Raw genomic sequence first — 21,183 nt, 5'->3', positions numbered from 1 at the left:
AGGGTTAAGTAAGGCCGTCCAATGTGCTCGTCCGTATTTTTACTTACTGATAGTGAGTCTGTCATTGTGGAAAAAGTGCAAATCTTCTATTGGAAAGTAAGCTTGCATGAGCGTTGCAAACAACAACTCTTAAACAGAGTTTGCATGAGGAGAAATGGGCTTGTGCACGCCCTCGCACACGTTTAAAGCCGAACATACATTGCGATATTATCAATCGTTGCACGCAGCTACAGCTCAAACTGTATGACGAAACCGTTGGGTTTTAAAGTTCACAGCTCACAATGCATGTTCTACACCGTGCGGCATGACGCTCTAATGTGATCCTACGATGCTCAACTGAATTTCAAACATGTTTGATTTTCTCCCAACCTTTCGGTTCGTGATTGAGAGGTGGTCACGCACAACGCACGATGAAGCAGAAACTCGACCCAATCGAAAAATTCCTGCACGACTTGAGAATCGTCCCAAAAAGGGGAAAAAATGTATAGTGAATGCCCGGCTTAACAGACTTCCCGTCTTGGGAGAGGGTGCAAGGTTTTTTTCTTAAGTGGAAAGGGCGGATCTTTTCAAAAATTCGCAAAAATCCCCAACTATACCTTTAAGCTTATCCTGAGTCTGTCGCACATTTGACCGACCTGAAAGTAAATGCCATGTCCGTTTACTGGAGCAGCCTGGAGATGTAGAGGAGTAAACACTGTTCGTGCTCATTATGCTTCTTAGATTTATTAGATTTTTGATTCCGATTCAAATATTTCTTTAACATAGCCGTTATTAACAGTCAATAAGGAAACTGCACTCATATGACATAACAAAGAACTTTATGCTTCACTCAGTTTTTATACTAGGCAAACTGTCATGAATGTAGCATTAAATTGTACAGTTATCCATGAGGTCCATCCCAATTTATGGATCTATCCCAAATTATCTATGATATCAACCTTTTTCATTAGTAGAGAGGAGAATGATCCCAGTTAGTGGGCGAGACATGGGGGTTTTCGAAATCCAAACTCAGACTGGGCTGATCAAAGAGTCTCTTTTTTTTTTTTTTTTCTTCTTTTGCCTAGTTTAGGTTTTGTTTAATCATATTTTACAGTGGCTTATGTTCACTGCTGCTTCACTAAATAAAGAATATACCTTTGTTAAAAGGTTGGGCGTGCAGGGAGAACAGTGGTGGCGCACGCGACCCATGTACGGAGGCCGTATTCCTCGACGCATGTCTCTCCCCCTCTCTCATACCCCCTTTCCTGTCAGCCTTACTATCCAAAAAAATAGCCACTAGTGCGGAAAAAAACGTACAAAAAACCTCAAAAAAAAAGGTTTTTCTTTTTTGATTAAACATGTATCTGTGTGTTATTCTATAGCTGTTTGGCACGGAGCTGTAGAGACAGAAATATATTATATTTAGCAGTTTGTCTGCTCTCTTTCATATTAAGTAATGTACCAAGTTTTAGCTCCTTACAAAATACTAACTGCATTTCTCCTGTAAAGCCGCAAATGCTGTGTAATTCAGCTGCTAAAGGTTCAACAGAATAGCTTATATCTTGACCTTGCCTGAATTAAACATATTCTTGAATTTTGCTGTCATTTACTGCTTTCATAGAGCTGAATAAGTTGACCCAGGATATTTGCTCCCTGCTCAGACTTCTGAAGCAGGGTCTTGGGAAGTCCTTGAATGTCCCGCCCACAGCAGCCTTTGTTACTTCAAATGTCTGATCGATCACTTAATAGATAATCTGACACCAGACAAGAGGAAAGGAAAAGGATTCAAGGACTCATAAATCATGGCTACAATGATAGAACTACTGATTGATCCAGAGAGAATTAAAAATAACAACATGGATTTTCACATCTTCTGTTGTCATCAAATATTTAACAATGTCTGTATTGCACAAGTTCTTAAAATACTTCTTCCTCTGGTGTCGATCTAAAACACACAGACATGTTTTTGGAAAAAAAAAACACGGAGCATTCCTCTCATAGCAAACGTCATTCTTGGTTAGATTAGATTTGGTCTTTATTGATCCCTGAGGGAATGTTTTTTTTTGTCACAGTAGCATCTACTTTAGTGCAAGGAAAGTAAACAACATAAAGTATAAAACTGTATCAGAGAGACAATATAAAGATGCAACCAGGAACATTCTGAATAATGTTTGAAGGTTCTGTTCTATTTCACAGTGATGGGATCTGAGGGATTACAAAACAAGTGTAACTTGGAAGTAAAAAGTGGTTACAAGACAATAGTCCCAAACATTTTGTAAATTTGCAACTTAATGGTTTAAAAAAAAAAAGGATTCAAGTTGTTGAGAAGGTTCAGAAGCAAATACAGAGCCCCCAATTCTAACAGAATACAGTTTCTATTAAGGTAAAAGCCTAAACATTCTCTTAAGGCATTAAAAGCAGGACACAAACATTCTTTGGGTCAGATGCTGAGGCCAAAAAAGCACATATAAAAAAAAAAACAAAAAAAAAACACCAGGATATATTTAACTTATTTCTTTATTTTTGTGAAAATGATCTATACACATGGAATAAAATAGACAATTAAATCAAATGTAATGAATAAGCACAAAACAGGCCATAATCTGCATGCTTTAGGTAAACAAAAGATGTAATTTTGAATAAATGGCATAAAAATAAAGCATTGAATATACAGTACAGCAATCAAGAATGGATAAGGTCAAGGAAGCTTTTACTAATCGACTGATATGTTAATTGATCAATCGTTTGAATAATCGGTTAGCCAAAGGTTCCTTAAAGAATGTTTTGTTTTTACAGAATTAAACCAAATGAAACTAAAACTTTTCCACTTGAGGAGTTCTGCTGGATAGAGCATATTTACTTTAGAAAATGTTTTTTTTATCTTAAATGCCAAATTTCTTCGATTTTCTTTTTACAATTTTGGTATAATCACTGCAATAAATTGTTTTCTCTTTCAGCCAAGGCCAAGTTTTAGAGTCTCTATACTCCAGTTAATGAATTATCAGTAACTTAATTAGCTGACCTTTTCTTCAATAATCGACTATTCATGATTAATCCGAATCATTGCTTCAGTGCGGGGAAAATGATTTGATGATATATGAGGATTTTCGGCTGATCGATAAGAAATCAGTCTTTCAGCTCCTTATATTGATTAAAAAAAAAATATTTCTCCTACAATAAGGAAAACAAATTTTTCTCATTTTTGTACATTGTCCGTAAATCGGGGCACTTTATACTTAATGTTCTTACTCATAGCAGTTACAGTGCTGTCATTATGTTTTAATGACTACTTTGATATGTCTGCACAGTACTTTTAGTCAAAAACTTGTACTTTATGATTGCTGTGTATGTAAAATTTTCTTTTTTTCAGTGAAAATGTGTAAAAAAAAAAAATGTGTGAATGATAAATGGGATACTTTGAAACAAAAGGTTTTTGACTTGATCAATATCCTCTAATGAACATATAAAAAGCACTTATAAAGCAATATATCGTGACCCTATTATATGGCAACACTCTTACCAATTGTCACCCCGATTAGAAACTGACTTTGGATATTTTTTATATTTTACTAGCCCAATGCCGGTAAAATCAAGAAGATAAAAAAAAATATATGTATATATATATACATATATATATATATCCTTGCTTTTGGCATTTACTTAATCATATTTAGTTACTTTAACACAATCATGGTATGTCCTATCCTGCTATCATGAAAGATCCTCATTTATTAAAGCAATCAAAAAAAATTTTTTGCTGCTGTTTTTTATTGTCCTTAAAAAAAGGTAAAGCAGTACCTTTGCAGTGGGTAATAAGCTTTCATAACGGAGTAAAACCTTTTTGCTCTTTGGCTACAAAAGTAGGTAATATCTTTATAGATTGGATGCAGTTTTATTCAGCAAAGCAGATGAATTTAATAAAGAAATATTTATTGGGGTGAGTCTTGAACGAATTCCTGGTAAATATTCCTGTTGAGTGATCCGTTTCAGTCGTGCTTGTTTGGTTTATTTTCTACAACAAACCATGCTCACGTTTCGTTTTATTTTCAGACAGTTTTTCCAGTTTCCTTTTATCAGCTTCTCTAACATTTGTATTTCTTTTTGCTGTCCAGGCTTACGGGCTTCCCTCCTGCTCTCTGCCTTCTTCATGCTGCTAGGATCAGTCATGCGAAGCATCCCGCTGACCGACCTGCACCTCAGACGATGGTAAGACTCCTGCATGCATAATGGAAACAGACGGTTTTGGAGGGCCAGTGTGATGCTGTGGGTGGAAACGAGGCACAGAGTAACTTGTGAAAAGCAGTGCAGCCAGAAGTCATGGATTTCAGAGCTAAAGGTGTTAAACATAAACATATTTTTTTAACCTGCTGAATGAGAAGGAAGCTGCAGAGTTTGGACCTCTTCTTGTCTCAATCCGCTGTCACGTGAGACGTCACAGGCAGTCATTATTGTAACTTCTGAGTTAATGTTTAAATTGCACATTTCCAGTATTTCAAATGTATTAACATAAATAAATAATAATATTACAACAACATAAATTTGGGCAGAAGACACTTTACTAAATCATTTTTCACCTTAAACTAATAAAAGCAGTATTCACAGAAGAAGAACATCCTGTGAGTTACTCATGGTGGGTGAAGTGACCAGAGATATTACACAGTTTGGAGAAGCAGTACTCTCAAAAGAATATTATTGAAGTATGGGAAAGTACAACTATTTCTAGATGTACTTCTGTTCAAAAAGTATCCAGATAAATGTAATTCAGTAAATGTGGCTAGTTGCTACCCACATTGTAAAGCTGTATTTATTTCACTGTTATATACATGACACTCAGATTCATATTCCACTAACAAAGGTTTTTCTAGACATGAAGGCCTGGATGACTCTACTTAAAGTCGTAGGGAAATCATATTTTAATGTCAAATCATTTTGGCTTAAACATGTTTATAAATGTACTCTATATCAGATGATGTTTTCTCTAAATTTACCACATTTCTATTTAAAAAAAAAAATCTTTTCTTAAAATCTATGTTTTTTTTTTTTCGTTATCTTATGCAGGCCAATTAGTTATACATCAGCCTGTACACCTAAATTCAACCAATCATATATCAACAGTCATCTGTCAATCAAGGTTTTTTGGTCATAGCATCTTGATTCATATGTCGCAGCTAATATATGCAACAGCTGAAATAAGAAAAAAGAATCGCTAACTTACCATTGAGTTCCGTCCCAGTGTTCACGGGGATGGACGTCTGTGTCTTCAGCAGGCATAGAGCTAACAGAACTGGCAGCGTTGCGAGGCAAGGGCTCAAACATGTACGGCTGTAAGCCTTCTACACCGAACCAAGCTTCTGCCGCCCTGGCGTCCTCTTCCAAAACAAATTTGTCCCCACTTTCCTCTAAATAACAAATGTATAATAGAGGAGACTCATCCACGACCTCAGACACAAAACTCTCCTCCTCTTGCATGTTTGCACTGTCCATAGCGTTCGTTGACAGTGTCATTTCCAATTTAGTGCTACTTAGTCCCAATGGAATTTCCCATTGGGAACCTACTAGTGCTAAGTTGCTAACTGGTTAGCAAGATGCTTCTAAGAAACTGGCCACAATCACACTTGCTCTTATTGTGGTGGTTAGGGCTCTATGCCCTAACCACTAGGCCCCCAAACCCCCTAATTACATTTAATTACCTTTACTCCCCCTAATTACCTCCCCCTAATAATGCACCTTTAGTAAATATATTAATGTAGAACATTTCAGTTTTTTTCTTTACAGTCTGATGTTTTTTTCTTATATCTGACTGTTTGGTTTTATAATATCTGTCACTTTAGGTATGGTATTTTTTTAATTTCCTGTTTTTGCTACAGCGTCATCGTTGGTGCTGTGTATTCTTGTGTGGAGGCAACGTTTTCCTAAGCCGATTATAAAAACCATACTGTGTTGATCTTTGAGTGGAACCCCTCTAGGCTGACTACATCACTATAGTTGGGTATTAATGTTACCACAGAGCTTGGCAGCTATTAGTTCAGGCTTTAATGATTTGAGACAGACGGCTCAAAAGGAGGAAATTCTTTAAGATACTTTAAGAAGGTAATCCATGCTGTTGTCACCACTGCTATGTATACACTTTATATGGGGCTTAGTGCTTATTTTCCAGAGGATACAAAACTTGGTAGCAAATCTTTTTAAACAGAGAGATAAATATGTGCATATTTGTTCCCAAAACCCCATGCGGTCTTGCTCCGTCCTAACCCTCCTGAACTGCTAGTCTCTTTTATTTGTCCTGCACATTTTAGATGCTTCTCTGCTTCAACATACCCGACTCCCAAAATGAAATCATTTGCAAAACCTGAGAGCTTGATTGCTTTTACTGTGGAAGTTCAGCCATTTGATTCAGGTTTCTAGAGCAAAATACATATCTAAAAGTTACAGGTCACCCTTCAGAATTTAAGATTAAGACCCTTACATTATTCAGGTTTTGTTGTTGAGAGGTACCATCTCAATCTGGGTTTAGTCGTCATAGAAAGGTGCTTTGAAAGGTGACATGATTTGGGCAATGTTCACACTGCAGCCTGAAGTGACCCAAATCCAAGTTTTTTGGCCCATATGCGACCCGAATCTGATCTTTTAATGGCAGTCTGAACAACACAGATCCAATGTTTTTCAATGCGACCCAGGCTACTTGGCTATGTGATCCTGAATCCGATATGAAGCTGATCCTTTCAAATGCGACCTGTGTCTGAACGCCAGATCGCATTTTTCCGACCTGAACGCCATTAATACTGGACAAAGGTACTCTGGATCTTGCTATGAAAAAGCGGCCAGAAAAACACCAACCATGGCAGACGATGCGGAGAGCAGTATTTATGTTTAACCATCTTGAAAAGATTGTGTTTTTATGGTTGGGAAAGATCGCTAGATGCGCTCCGGCACTACCATCCATGTTTACTTCCGTAAACACGAAGTACGCTTGCTTGTGACGTCATTGCGTCCTCTACTGCTCATGCGGGAGACTCGCATTGTACGACTGCAGTTTACACAGCAGATCATATCAAGTCGCATATATTTGGAAATGTGAACGGCAACATAAAGAAAATTGGATTTCACAAAAAAAATCTAAATTGATCATCAAGGCCTGCAGTGTGGATGTAGCCTTATTTGTAACACAAAGACAACGCAACAATGGAGGACAGGAAAGACATTGCTGCTCAGTCTAGATTAGGGCTGAAACAATTAATCGGATTAATCAGTTATTGAAACAATCGTCAACTAATATAGTAATTGATAAATCGTTAACTGCAGTATAGAGACTCTAAAACATGCCTTTAGCTGACAGAGAAACTCACTTATAGCAGTAAATTGATCAAAAAAAAAAAAAAAAATGTATGAACATTTTGCTTTTAGAATAAAATAAACTTTTTTGTCCATCAAAATGCTCTATCCAGCCAGCTGGAAAAGCTTTAGTTTCACCTGGTTTGACTTTGAAAAAAAATCTCCTTTAAGGAACCTTTTGATATTCAAAATAATGGTTAGTTGCAGCCCTTATCTAGAGTCTTTGTTAGATTTAAAGTAAGTAAGAGAGGTGAAAATGGCTGCTGGCAGCAAGACAAACAGCTGGAATGGATTGAAGCTGACCTTTGGATGTTAAAGGAGTCATTACCTGGTATTTTACATATACAGTCCTTCTAAAATGGCTTTTGATTTAATTTAACACCCCATATGATACCTCTTTTTTTTATTATGGTTTGCATGAAAATTGAACTTGTGTGTTAATGTAGCGTTAGCAACCTTAGCAGTTAGCTATGGTTTGTTTACCATTATGTCTGGGGCTGCAACTAAAGATTATATTGTAAATTGATTCATCTGTTGATTCATTTCGATTAATCGACAAATAATCAGATAGCCAAAGGTTCCTTAAAGACGTTTTTTTTTACGAAATTAAATCTTTTCCACTTAAGGATTTCTGCATATAGCATATGGATGGACAAAAAATATTTTTATCTTAAATGAAAAATGTTTATATATATTTTTTTTTACAATCTATATTATTACTGTTCTAAGTAGGTCCCTCTGTCAGCTAAAGGCATGTTTGAGAGTCTCTATACTCCAATTAACAACTAATCAATAACTAAATTAGTTGACGACTATTTCAATAGTCTATTAATCAGGATTAATCTGATTGTTTCAGCCCTAGTCATGTCAATGTCACTTACACAATTGTTAAAAGGTTACACACACCGCAGCACTGACCAACTGCCTGCAGGGGAGTTTCTGATTGTTGGAATCGGCCCTTTTTAATGGAAAAGAGGCAAGTATGGTAAAAGAAAGGTGTGGCTAATGTTAGCACCCTTCCATAGATTACGTTAGCCAAGGAGGAGAACCGAAATTGTGGGCTTTTTTGGTATGAACAAAGGGCACACATGGAAAAAAAAAACGATTACTCACACACTCTGCGTTGTCTGGCCTGTTTTAACAATAAACAAACATTTTAATGTGAAAAAGTCATATTTATGGTCGATGCACCTTTAACTTATTACTTTAGTACTCTCGCTAAATAGGATTACAGTGGTAATCTAATTTTAGATTATTAATTCCAACAAAATATTGATGTTTACATAATTACAGGAACTACCATTCAAGCCAGTGACTGTCGTTCACTGCAAGTAAATCCTGGATTATTAAGGTCAGGGACGAGAAGGAAAACATGGAAAATGCATGATTTCATGTCAATTCATTTAAAAAATATTTTTTTAATCCCAAAAGGAAATTAAAAGTTGCAGGAACTGAAGTGCCATTTTGCAACTAATTGTTGTAGATGTTAGCTGAAAACTGCTGTGGAGATGCTGCAGTCTAACCACTACTAACAACCACCATAACATTTGTCTCATTGTCAATATTCATTTTCCCATTGGAAATATAACTTTTTAACAAGTTCATGTTGGTTTCTTTTTTTTGTTGTTACTTAATGAAGAGAAATGCAAATCCACAGAGGAACTCGAACCTGAAAGCAAACTAAAAACCATTCTTGTTTCTAAACCACAACTCTCCTTTCACATCCATGTCGATATATAGGAAAAAAAAGGCAGTTAGTTTCATTTTGATTTGATCGTTTCTATTTCAGAGAATGTAAGAGGTCAGGAAAGTTCACTCTAGTTATTAACCCCTTTTCTAAATGGAGGTTCATTGTGTAGGTAATCTGTGCATTGATTTCCTTTGTGGCTCCACCTGGAGATAGGATATCACCAAATGTCATCTCCTGCTGAATAATGTTTCTGTTAAATGAGAATCAGTTGTTCCGCCTGAAAATCTTTGACAATTACAACAATAAATAAACTCTCTCGCTACTATTGGGAATTCTATTAGAAAGCTATTAATGGAGACATTTTCCATTCAAGTCAAAATGTTATAAATAAAACCTTCTGATAATCTAACTTCTGATTACTGGTGGCTGACTTCCTTAAGATTATCATGCTATGTTTGAAGCCCTGGTTATTTATCAAAGTCACATGATAGAGGGCTGATTGCCTCTTTTTTAAACAGTTCATCCTGATAAATTTTCAAACCAAGCAGAATCTTATCGGTTATTTGAGCTACTTACAGATATTCTTACATTTCCTATTAATTAGTTACATTGCCTTTGATCATAATAAATTAAGATGAAAATCAGTGTTTGAAGCTTTTATTATAGTCCAATTGATGGGTTCTGGTGATTTTGGATTGTATAAATTAGAAAACTAATCTCAAACATTTAATTTTGTCAGTAATTTAAAACCAAATTATTCTCCAAGTTGTGTTGATTCAGATTTATATCGGACAGACTGCTTTCTTTGGTCTCATTTCACATTTGTTGTTTTTTATTTCAGGTATTCCTGCTTCCTCTTATTTTTTGAATAGTCCTAATGTATAAGAGCATTTGCTTGTATATTTCTTTGTTGGCTCTGCTATGAACCGGCAGTTGGTTCAGAGTCGACGTCCTTAAAGTTTTACCCTCCTCCCATGACCTTAAAAATTTAATGGATGCAGAAAATGGATGGACAGGAAGCTGCATACAGTCCAGTGTCCTACTTCTTCACAGAAAAAGCTTCATAATAAGCAGTCACATGAAATTTATTTCGTTATATTAAAGTAATACTTGTCATTGATGTGTTACACTAAGAAAGAATCAGAAAACAACATTTTATTATTAAAATTTGCTGTGACAATTTATTTCTTTTTGGTTAATTTCAAGCCTTTATTTTCTAGCATATTTTTTTACACTCAAACAATGAATAAAAAGTAGCAAACTAAATTCTGACACCTTTTTCTCTAGAATTAATTGGTCCGATTACCATTAAATTAATTCTTGACTGATTGCTTTATTTTGACTTAAATTTGTAGAAGGTGTCATGAAGTTTCTTTGTTAAATGTGTTTTTGTTTTTAATCTAATTAAATACCCATCAGTTTAAAAAGTCAAATCAGGGAATAGAGTCATAATTTATAATTTTGTAAACCAGAATTATATGCTTATCTGTTAGATCACGGTAGGATAAATAACTATTTATTTGTGTATACAATAAGGCACATGTCAAATGCTATAGCACTAGTAGCCTTGGCTAATTTGGAGTGTTTATCCCTAGAATGGCCTTTACAAAACCAATAATTAAAAACACGCAATTAAGACTGTGGTTAGAGCATAGAGCTTGGAATCCTGATGTTTTGAGTTTGAAACCCACAGACTGCCACTCTGGTTCCCTGAGCAAAGACCCTTAACCCCATACTGCTCCCTGGGTGCTGCACAATGGCAGCCCACTGCTCCCCAAGGGCATGGGTTAAATGCAGAGAGTTCATATTGTTGCTCTGTACTCATGACAGTGTAATAGCAATAAAACGCTGGAAAAAACAAACCAACAAAAAATAAAATAAAATAAAGATTTCATAGTAAATAAATTGTAATTGCATAACTGACATTTTCCATCCATACCTAAAACGCCAAATTAACATGGATACAGCTGCTGTCATTAGCGTGCACCAATATGTTTGGTGGATGCAGGAGTCCCGTCTATCACAACGGACACCAACTTGGTAGCAGAATCATCATGGAAATGAACAAAATGTGGCCCATTTTCGAAAGCGTGCTGCTCGTTTCACTCATTAATATAAATCTAAAGGAAAATAATGAGAAACCGTTTAAAAGAAACACTTAAAATGGAATGATGTAGGTTATAATGTTTAACTGTTATTTATAAGTTTCTGATGTAAACATGAATGGAGACATTAAGATTATGTTGAATATGTTTATAAAAGCAGAAGCAAAGTTGATAGATTTGACTGCTGAAATTCTGCACGGTTCGATTTATTCAAACAAACAAACAAAAAAAACTTTTTTATGCCTTCATTAAGGAAACAACAAATCAGTTAATTTAAAAAAGTCTACTTTTCCTCAAGCAGCTTAAAAAGATTCTGGATTTTATATACGGGGGTTGTTGTGATGGAACTTTTTAATTTCCGAATACTAATATTGCTGTTTTGATACTGATATTGACCCTATACGATTTTAGTGCTAAAAGCATTATGCTTTTATTAATTTTTTTATTTTATACAGTGGAATTTTAGAAAAGGTTTGAGTGATATCACGAAAACNAACCTTTTGATATTCAAAATAATGGTTAGTTGCAGCCCTTATCTAGAGTCTTTGTTAGATTTAAAGTAAGTAAGAGAGGTGAAAATGGCTGCTGGCAGCAAGACAAACAGCTGGAATGGATTGAAGCTGACCTTTGGATGTTAAAGGAGTCATTACCTGGTATTTTACATATACAGTCCTTCTAAAATGGCTTTTGATTTAATTTAACACCCCATATGATACCTCTTTTTTTTATTATGGTTTGCATGAAAATTGAACTTGTGTGTTAATGTAGCGTTAGCAACCTTAGCAGTTAGCTATGGTTTGTTTACCATTATGTCTGGGGCTGCAACTAAAGATTATATTGTAAATTGATTCATCTGTTGATTCATTTCGATTAATCGACAAATAATCAGATAGCCAAAGGTTCCTTAAAGACGTTTTTTTTTACGAAATTAAATCTTTTCCACTTAAGGATTTCTGCATATAGCATATGGATGGACAAAAAATATTATTTTTCTTAAATGGAAAATGTTTATATATTTTTTTTACAATCTATGTATTATTACTGTTCCAAGTAGGTCCCTCTGTCAGCTAAAGGCATGTTTGAGAGTCTCTATACTCCAATTAACAACTAATCAATAACTAAATTAGTTGACGACTATTTCAATAGTCTATTAATCAGGATTAATCTGATTGTTTCAGCCCTAGTCATGTCAATGTCACTTACACAATTGTTAAAAGGTTACACACACCGCAGCACTGACCAACTGCCTGCAGGGGAGTTTCTTTTTGTTGGAATCGGCCCTTTTTAATGGAAAAGAGGCAAGTATGGTAAAAGCAAGGTGTGGCTAATGTTAGCACCCTTCCATAGATTACGTTAGTCAAGGAGGAGAACCGAAATTGTGGGCTTTTTTGGTATGAACAAAGGGCACACATGGAAAAAAAAAACGATTACTCACACACTCTGCGTTGTCTGGCCTGTTTTAACAATAAACAAACATTTTAATGTGAAAAAGTCATATTTATAGTCGATGCACCTTTAACTTATTACTTTAGTACTCTCGCTAAATAGGATTACAGTGGTAATCTAATTTTAGATTATTAATTCCAACAAAATATTGATGTTTACATAATTACAGGAACTACCATTCAAGCCAGTGACTGTCGTTCACTGCAAGTAAATCCTGGATTATTAAGGTCAGGGACGAGAAGGAAAACATGGAAAATGCATGATTTCATGTCAATTCATTTAAAAAATATTTTTTTAATCCCAAAAGGAAATTAAAAGTTGCAGGAACTGAAGTGCCATTTTGCAACTAATTGTTGTAGATGTTAGCTGAAAACTGCTGTGGAGATGCTGCAGTCTAACCACTACTAACAACCACCATAACATTTGTCTCATTGTCAATATTCATTTTCCCATTGGAAATATAACTTTTTAACAAGTTCATGTTGGTTTCTTTTTTTTGTTGTTACTTAATGAAGAGAAATGCAAATCCACAGAGGAACTCGAACCTGAAAGCAAACTAAAAACCATTCTTGTTTCTAAACCACAACTCTCCTTTCACATCCATGTCGATATATAGGAAAAAAAAGGCAGTTAGTTTCATTTTGATTTGATCGTTTCTATTTCAGAGAATGTAAGAGGTCAGGAAAGTTCACTCTAGTTATTAACCCCTTTTCTAAATGGAGGTTCATTGTGTAGGTAATCTGTGCATTGATTTCCTTTGTGGCTCCACCTGGAGATAGGATATCACCAAATGTCATCTCCTGCTGAATAATGTTTCTGTTAAATGAGAATCAGTTGTTCCGCCTGAAAATCTTTGACAATTACAACAATAAATAAACTCTCTCGCTACTATTGGGAATTCTATTAGAAAGCTATTAATGGAGACATTTTCCATTCAAGTCAAAATGTTATAAATAAAACCTTCTGATAATCTAACTTCTGATTACTGGTGGCTGACTTCCTTAAGATTATCATGCTATGTTTGAAGCCCTGGTTATTTATCAAAGTCACATGATAGAGGGCTGATTGCCTCTTTTTTAAACAGTTCATCCTGATAAATTTTCAAACCAAGCAGAATCTTATCGGTTATTTGAGCTACTTACAGATATTCTTACATTTCCTATTAATTAGTTACATTGCCTTTGATCATAATAAATTAAGATGAAAATCAGTGTTTGAAGCTTTTATTATAGTCCAATTGATGGGTTCTGGTGATTTTGGATTGTATAAATTAGAAAACTAATCTCAAACATTTAATTTTGTCAGTAATTTAAAACCAAATTATTCTCCAAGTTGTGTTGATTCAGATTTATATCGGACAGACTGCTTTCTTTGGTCTCATTTCACATTTGTTGTTTTTTATTTCAGGTATTCCTGCTTCCTCTTATTTTTTGAATAGTCCTAATGTATAAGAGCATTTGCTTGTATATTTCTTTGTTGGCTCTGCTATGAACCGGCAGTTGGTTCAGAGTCGACGTCCTTAAAGTTTTACCCTCCTCCCATGACCTTAAAAATTTAATGGATGCAGAAAATGGATGGACAGGAAGCTGCATACAGTCCAGTGTCCTACTTCTTCACAGAAAAAGCTTCATAATAAGCAGTCACATGAAATTTATTTCGTTATATTAAAGTAATACTTGTCATTGATGTGTTACACTAAGAAAGAATCAGAAAACAACATTTTATTATTAAAATTTGCTGTGACAATTTATTTCTTTTTGGTTAATTTCAAGCCTTTATTTTCTAGCATATTTTTTTACACTCAAACAATGAATAAAAAGTAGCAAACTAAATTCTGACACCTTTTTCTCTAGAATTAATTGGTCCGGTTACCATTAAATTAATTCTTGACTGATTGCTTTATTTTGACTTAGATTTGTAGACGGTGTCATGAAGTTTCTTTGTTAAATGTGTTTTTGTTTTTAATCTAATTAAATACCCATCAGTTTAAAAAGTCAAATCAGGGAATAGAGTCATAATTTATAATTTTGTAAACCAGAATTATATACTTATCTGTTAGATCACGGTAGGATAAATAACTATTTATTTGTGTATACAATAAGGCACATGTCAAATGCTATAGCACTAGTAGCCTTGGCTAATTTGGAGTGTTTATCCCTAGAATGGCCTTTACAAAACCAATAATTAAAAACACGCAATTAAGACTGTGGTTAGAGCATAGAGCTTGGAATCCTGATGTTTTGAGTTTGAAACCCACAGACTGCCACTCTGGTTCCCTGAGCAAAGACCCTTAACCCCATACTGCTCCCTGGGTGCTGCACAATGGCAGCCCACTGCTCCCCAAGGGCATGGGTTAAATGCAGAGAGTTCATATTGTTGCTCTGTACTCATGACAGTGTAATAGCAATAAAACGCTGGAAAAAACAAACCAACAAAAAATAAAATAAAATAAAGATTTCATAGTAAATAAATTGTAATTGCATAACTGACATTTTCCATCCATACCTAAAACGCCAAATTAACATGGATACAGCTGCTGTCATTAGCGTGCACCAATATGTTTGGTGGATGCAGGAGTCCCGTCTATCACAACGGACACCAACTTGGTAGCAGAATCATCATGGAAATGAACAAAATGTGGCCCATTTTCGAAAGCGTGCTGCTCGTTTCACTCATTAATATAAATCTAAAGGAAAATAATGAGAAACCGTTTAAAAGAAACACTTAAAATGGAATGATGTAGGTTATAATGTTTAACTGTTATTTATAAGTTTCTGATGTAAACATGAATGGAGACATTAAGATTATGTTGAATATGTTTATAAAAGCAGAAGCAAAGTTGATAGATTTGACTGCTGAAATTCTGCACGGTTCGATTTATTCAAACAAACAAACAAAAAAAACTTTTTTATGCCTTCATTAAGGAAACAACAAATCAGTTAATTTAAAAAAGTCTACTTTTCCTCAAGCAGCTTAAAAAGATTCTGGATTTTATATACGGGGGTTGTTGTGATGGAACTTTTTAATTTCCGAATACTAATATTGCTGTTTTGATACTGATATTGACCCTATACGATTTTAGTGCTAAAAGCATTATGCTTTTATTAATTTTTTATTTTATACAGTGGAATTTTAGAAAAGGTTTGAGTGATATCACGAAAACAGAAAAGAATAGTCAACAAGAAAAGGTGTGAGAACAACTAACCCATGTAGTATTGACCAATGGGTTACAGAATCTTTCAACAGAAGCAGAGTTTTTCTATTGGCATTGGAGATTTTAGATGCAGGCTGATATTATTTTTTTGGCTAATATCGGAACGATGTCCGCTATTAAAACTGGATCGAGTCTCCTAAATCTTACTTCTGTCAGCACATCAATTTCTAATGCTCTTCTATCAGCTTTACATACGTGCACCCCACCCCCACCTGTTTATTATCACCAAATTTGGAGGAAGTTTCCTATTCTATATGAGGGGTCTCTAACATTGGTCCTCAAGATCTTCCCTTAACAAAGAGTACGCTTGCTACTTGTTACATCATTGCGCCCTCTACTGTGCATGCGGGACACTTACGTTGTATGAATGCAGTTAAGACGGGAGATCACTTACAAGTCGCATATATTTGGAAATGTGAGCAACCATGCTAAACAATCGGATTTTATAAAAAATTTATTTGAGCATTAAGGCCTGCAGTGTAAATGTAGCCTAAAGTTTACTGGACAGGAGATCTTGAGTACTGGTGTTGGAGACCCGTGTTTGTGATCATATGGGTCTTTAAAAAAAACAAACACATTATCTCCTCAATTCGTCACTGACTGAATTTTATCCATCAAAATTGAAGAGCTGAAAGTGGCTGCCCTATCACTGGAGTCTATATTATGGCGCTATCACACCTTGTTGATTTAACCAGCGTATGCCGGACGTATAAAAATCTTCTAAAACACTGGCATGCGCTGAACTTTCAATGTTTTTTTTTCTATTTTGGGCGTATACATAGAATATTCAAAACAAATCCAGAATGTATGTCCAAAGATAACCTAACTTATGCATGACGTGATGCCCATGAAATGTCACAAGCCAGTGGACTGAGGGGTCAGCAATGTGCCCGGAAGCGCCCAGCCTGCATAAAAAGCACAAGATTTCTCTAAACTTTGCAGTCGCGGTATTAACCTAGCTGCTGTTTACCGTCTAAAAACAGAAAAAAAGAAACAGAAAGGAGGTTTGCAGATGCAGCAGATTCAGCTTCATTTCTGCTAGGAAGTTTGTTGGTTGTGGCCTTAGGCTGGAAAGCAGGGAAGATCCATCACACATCCGTCTCTCTCACCCTACCACTGTAGCAGTCAAATTGATGAGATAAGTCTAATGTTGGAGGACAGCTTGTATGTATTCCTGTCTTAGCCTTGTGGTACGTCTGAAGTCTGGAGGATTACTGCCAGTTTCCAGACCTCCTGTAAACCCCCTTCTATACCAAAGCGCTGCCAATACGCCATTATTCAGTAGCTGCAAGTTAGAACCACGTTCAGCGGTCATCTGGAAAACGTCAAATACGTTGATATGTGTTGGAGATAAGTTCTTGATAGGTTGTGGATTAGCTGGACACCACAACTTACACACATTAACTTATAATTAACGTTTGTCAACGATCAGATATCTTACCTGTAACTTATAGCCCACGTATGAGCATACGTTTGTATGCGTCAAGAAAATTTGTGCATTTCCGTATGTTGACGTGTGCCAGCGTGCTTCAGCGTGCTCGGAACTTATACAAATCTTACCCAACGTACGCCAGGGTTTTTGCCAAATTTTTCGTATGTCGGCATGCGCTGGCTAAATCGTCAAGGTGTGACAGCGCCATAAACTAAATAAAATGCCCTTCAACTTTCCTTTTAATCCTGTAATTTTAGGTACAACTTTTCAGAAAACCCTAAAAAATGAAATCATAGTGTTTAGAGAGCTCAACAGAGGCATCCTTTTGACAAACACGGGTTTGGCGGACCTGTTTTTCTTTTGCAGTCAGAGTAGGATTTTAACTTCATTACAACAAAGGCTAAACTTTGTTGTTTTTCTTCCCTCCCTCAACCCAGCGTTCCTACATCTCACCTTATCTGAGTCCAGCTACACAACACCATACATCATCCGTTGGCATCTGATGAGCCGAAAGCTAAATAGCGCACAGTCACAGCCGCCTGCTGTTTCCTTTGGCAGAGCTGCCCTCGGCAGCCATGACCTTCAGCTCTTTGGAGTTTTTCTTCAAAGGAGAGAACAAGAAAGCCTGGTGAAAGTTGAGATAACATTAATCACACTGCAAATGTTAGTGTGACACAGTTCAGAATCATTTGCATAATAAATGTAATAGGTCAGAGCTTGTGACGCCAGGTTTTAATGGATGATCTCCAGCATTATCAGGAGAAAAGTCACAATAATGATGTAGCTCAATTGATCACCAGTAGATGTCACCCTTTCCTTAATTTCTGCAGCTTTTAAAGAGCTCTTGCTCTGTTATATGTGCTGCTGTGGAGTCTGCTGCCTCCTAAGAACTGGAACCGGCTTCTTGTTTTCTATCGGACATATGGAGCTGAAATGTCTTTGATTATGACAGGAGGAAAAAAAACAGATGTTAAACTAAACACCTGAAGCTGGCGTGTTCACAAAAAATACATCTGCTTCAATCGCCGGCATTGCATGACCGTTTAAATCTCAGCAGGGATCTTTCTCTGCTTCTCTGATCACTGTTGTAGTGTAGAAACAGTTATGTTGCCTAAAAGACCCCCCGCAGACCTGTTTCATCTTTGAGAGGCTCGCCCTTTTCTTTGTTTATGCCCTTTGAGAAAGTTAAGTTCTTGTTTATTTCTTGCCTACAGGACTCCTTTTTTTAAGGGTTCAAATGGAGCTAAGGACGTGTGAACGTTGACCAGAGGAACGTCCTCTATAGTGTTTGTGGAGCTGGTGGGGGGAAAAAAAAACTTTGATAACGAGGCTGAATGTTTTGATGAAGTTAGGTCAAGAATCAGGGCTTGCATCAGCGGTCACTGATTAGACCTTACTCTCTAGTGAAAAAAGGTCAGCCTTTTAACCTTTTCCGCCTGCTTTGTTTTCAGATATTCATTTTCTTGTCATTTCAATCTCTGTCCATCTATCCGTCTGGCATTAACATACAGAACAGCCGTGTGATTAGTGTAAATCAGGTTGATTCCTCCTTCGCCTGCAGTCTGTCTGATTGGCTGTCAGACTCCTCTGTTGCTCTGCAGGAGGCTGTTATATTACCAATGATCGCTGTGCTGCAGTTTTCTGCTCAAGAATTTGGTTGGCCTTTTTTTTTGTTTTTTTTGGGAGGCTGTCGGGTCTATAAGCCCTTATGGACCAGAAGCAGAAGGATGATTTCTCAATAGGGCTGCTTTCTTCTGTGTCTTGTCCTCAATCAAATTCGGTCTGACAGGGTTCATCGGCTTTGATTAATCATCACTTTTTGAAATGGCTGGTCCATTCCTCCACTTTCCCTTTCCTCACACAGTGCAGTGTCCTCAGCTGACCTCTAATTCCTCTTGTTTGTCACCATTTTTCTTCATCCGCTGTCATATCAGAGGCATTTTGGTGATCATATTTCTCCTGTGATTTAATAGACAGCAAGGGAGCAAACTAAAAAGATTCTTCTAGCTCTGAGGTCCGGGATGCTTTTTATTTCCCAAGTAACTTACTTTTATTTTTGCTAAAGCTTCAGTTTTCAAATAATAGAATTTTTTTCATATGTTTATTGTTTTGTCTTCCTGGAAATTTGTTTGCAAAGTATATAATACTGCTCTATTATAAAAATGAATGTTCAAAAAAACACGACAAATATAGAAATGTATTTAAGTTTGTTTATTTAGTGTGAATTTAAAAGAAAAGTTTATTTATACAGGATTGCTCATAGATAAAAATGCATGATGTTACAGTAAGACAGATATTTGAAAATCAAATTGAGATGATTAAAAGAAAAAAAAAGGTTATCATCACAAAAAACCAGAGATTACAAAGACACATCAAAGGAAAAAAAAGCAGTATGAAAATATGAAATAATAAAGATAGAAGTCAAACTGAATACTTGTCTAAATAAGTGTTTTCTGCTGCTTTTAAAAACAGAGCGAGTGGATTCCTAAAAGTTAGTTTAATGAACTGCAACCATAAATCCACCAACCTTTAAGTGGCCTGCTTCAGGCTCCATTGTGTGGTATAGGGTTTGAGCAAATGAGAGATATGTAAAGAAGACTCTGACCAAGTAAGGCCCAAAGGTTAGGGCTAAAAAATGTTTACAGGGGCTGGATGTGAGGAAAGCAGGCATACAAGATAATTTTACATTTGTTAAACACTCTAACGTGATAAACATCAATTTAAACACAGCATTGAAAATAGTTTTATTATAGTGTTTGATGATTCTTTAGACATAACTTTCCTGAAAAGCGAAAGCATTTTAAACAGGTTCTTATTGACACGAAGCTTTCAGATATACCCTGATTCATCTTATGCAGAAAGTTTTGGTACCAATAGATTTTCTGTCACACTTGCATAAATGTCAGTACTTTTCTTCGGAGTATCTTTTTTGCTTCAAACCAAAGTTTGAGGTGAACGTTGACATATTGTTTTGGGTTGAAAGTCATTAGCAGCGCAGATCAAAGAGGAAATCGATTGAAGGGGGAAGGTGATTCACTTCCAGTGGACACTGAAAAACCTGAAAGGACCATTAAAAAATCCAAATCAAAGACAAAGATCAAACAGTCCATTACAAGTTGTGGTTCTAAAGAGCTAATCAGTTTTTATCTTGCTTTAAACAAATGCATCATTTTGGTGTAGCTCTGTTTCAAACAGCCTTTTATTTCTTTGCTTGCTAAGTTAATGTATAAAAAAAAATGTGGAGGGCAGCTTGTTCAAAGTACTGAAATTCCTTAGTTTCTGGCTTTTACAAAACATTATGCAACATAGTTCTAAAAGTTACAGAGACAAAATGAACTGTATGTTCTCTGTAAATTAATTTTGCTCTACTTTTTTTGGGTAACTACTTAACAATGATACTTGATTTAGAAAAAGGCTGGATTTGTAACATATTGTAACATTTTGCCAATTCTGCACCCTATTTTTAATTTTAGTGATGACCTAATCTCAATGAACTAGAAAAATGTATTATTTATATTTCTATAGTGCCAATTCACAAAACACGTCATTCTCAAGGCAATTTTCAGTTCAAACAGATCATACAGTCAAATTGGTTCAAAGTTTTCTATCTAAGGAAAACCAGTTGATTGCATCGACACATTGACTCAAAGGCAATCCCTCACACTAAGCATGCTTGAAGTGACAGTGGAGAGGAAAAACTCCCTTTTAACAGGATGAAACCTCCAGGAGAACCAGGCTCAGTGTGAGCGGCCATCTGCAGAGGCCGACTGGGGTTCAAGGAGACAGAAGCAGATACACAAAAAGCAGCTGTAAAAGGCGGCCCCGTCCAGGAAACACACAGCCAGGCAGACGAGCTCTGAACCAACTCCCATGTCGGAGGAGGAAAAGAGCACATCCAGCCAGTCACAGTCAGAAAAACAGGACTACACTGAAAACCAGGCCGATCTCCAACATCTATTAACAAAGGTGTTGATGGCAGCAGCAC

The 21,183-nt window shown here is 36.0% G+C and overlaps 1 protein-coding gene across 1 annotated transcript in view; it reads left to right on the top strand.

Moving 5' to 3' along the window:
* Positions 1–21,183, top strand: part of dirc2 (disrupted in renal carcinoma 2) — an 84,879-nt gene that overhangs the window by 5,172 nt on the left and 58,524 nt on the right. Inside the window, exon 2 of the mRNA XM_015392191.1 lies at positions 4,092–4,185. Coding sequence (XP_015247677.1) covers positions 4,092–4,185 — 94 coding nt within the window. The remainder of the gene's footprint in view (positions 1–4,091; positions 4,186–21,183) is intronic.

Source organism: Cyprinodon variegatus, unplaced genomic scaffold (assembly GCF_000732505.1).
Source record: "Cyprinodon variegatus isolate N-32 unplaced genomic scaffold, C_variegatus-1.0 Scaffold578, whole genome shotgun sequence".
In the NCBI taxonomy this organism is placed as follows: Eukaryota; Metazoa; Chordata; class Actinopteri; order Cyprinodontiformes; family Cyprinodontidae; genus Cyprinodon; species Cyprinodon variegatus.
Note: the sequence above shows the minus strand (reverse complement) of the source record. Positions and strands in the feature narration are given on the sequence as shown.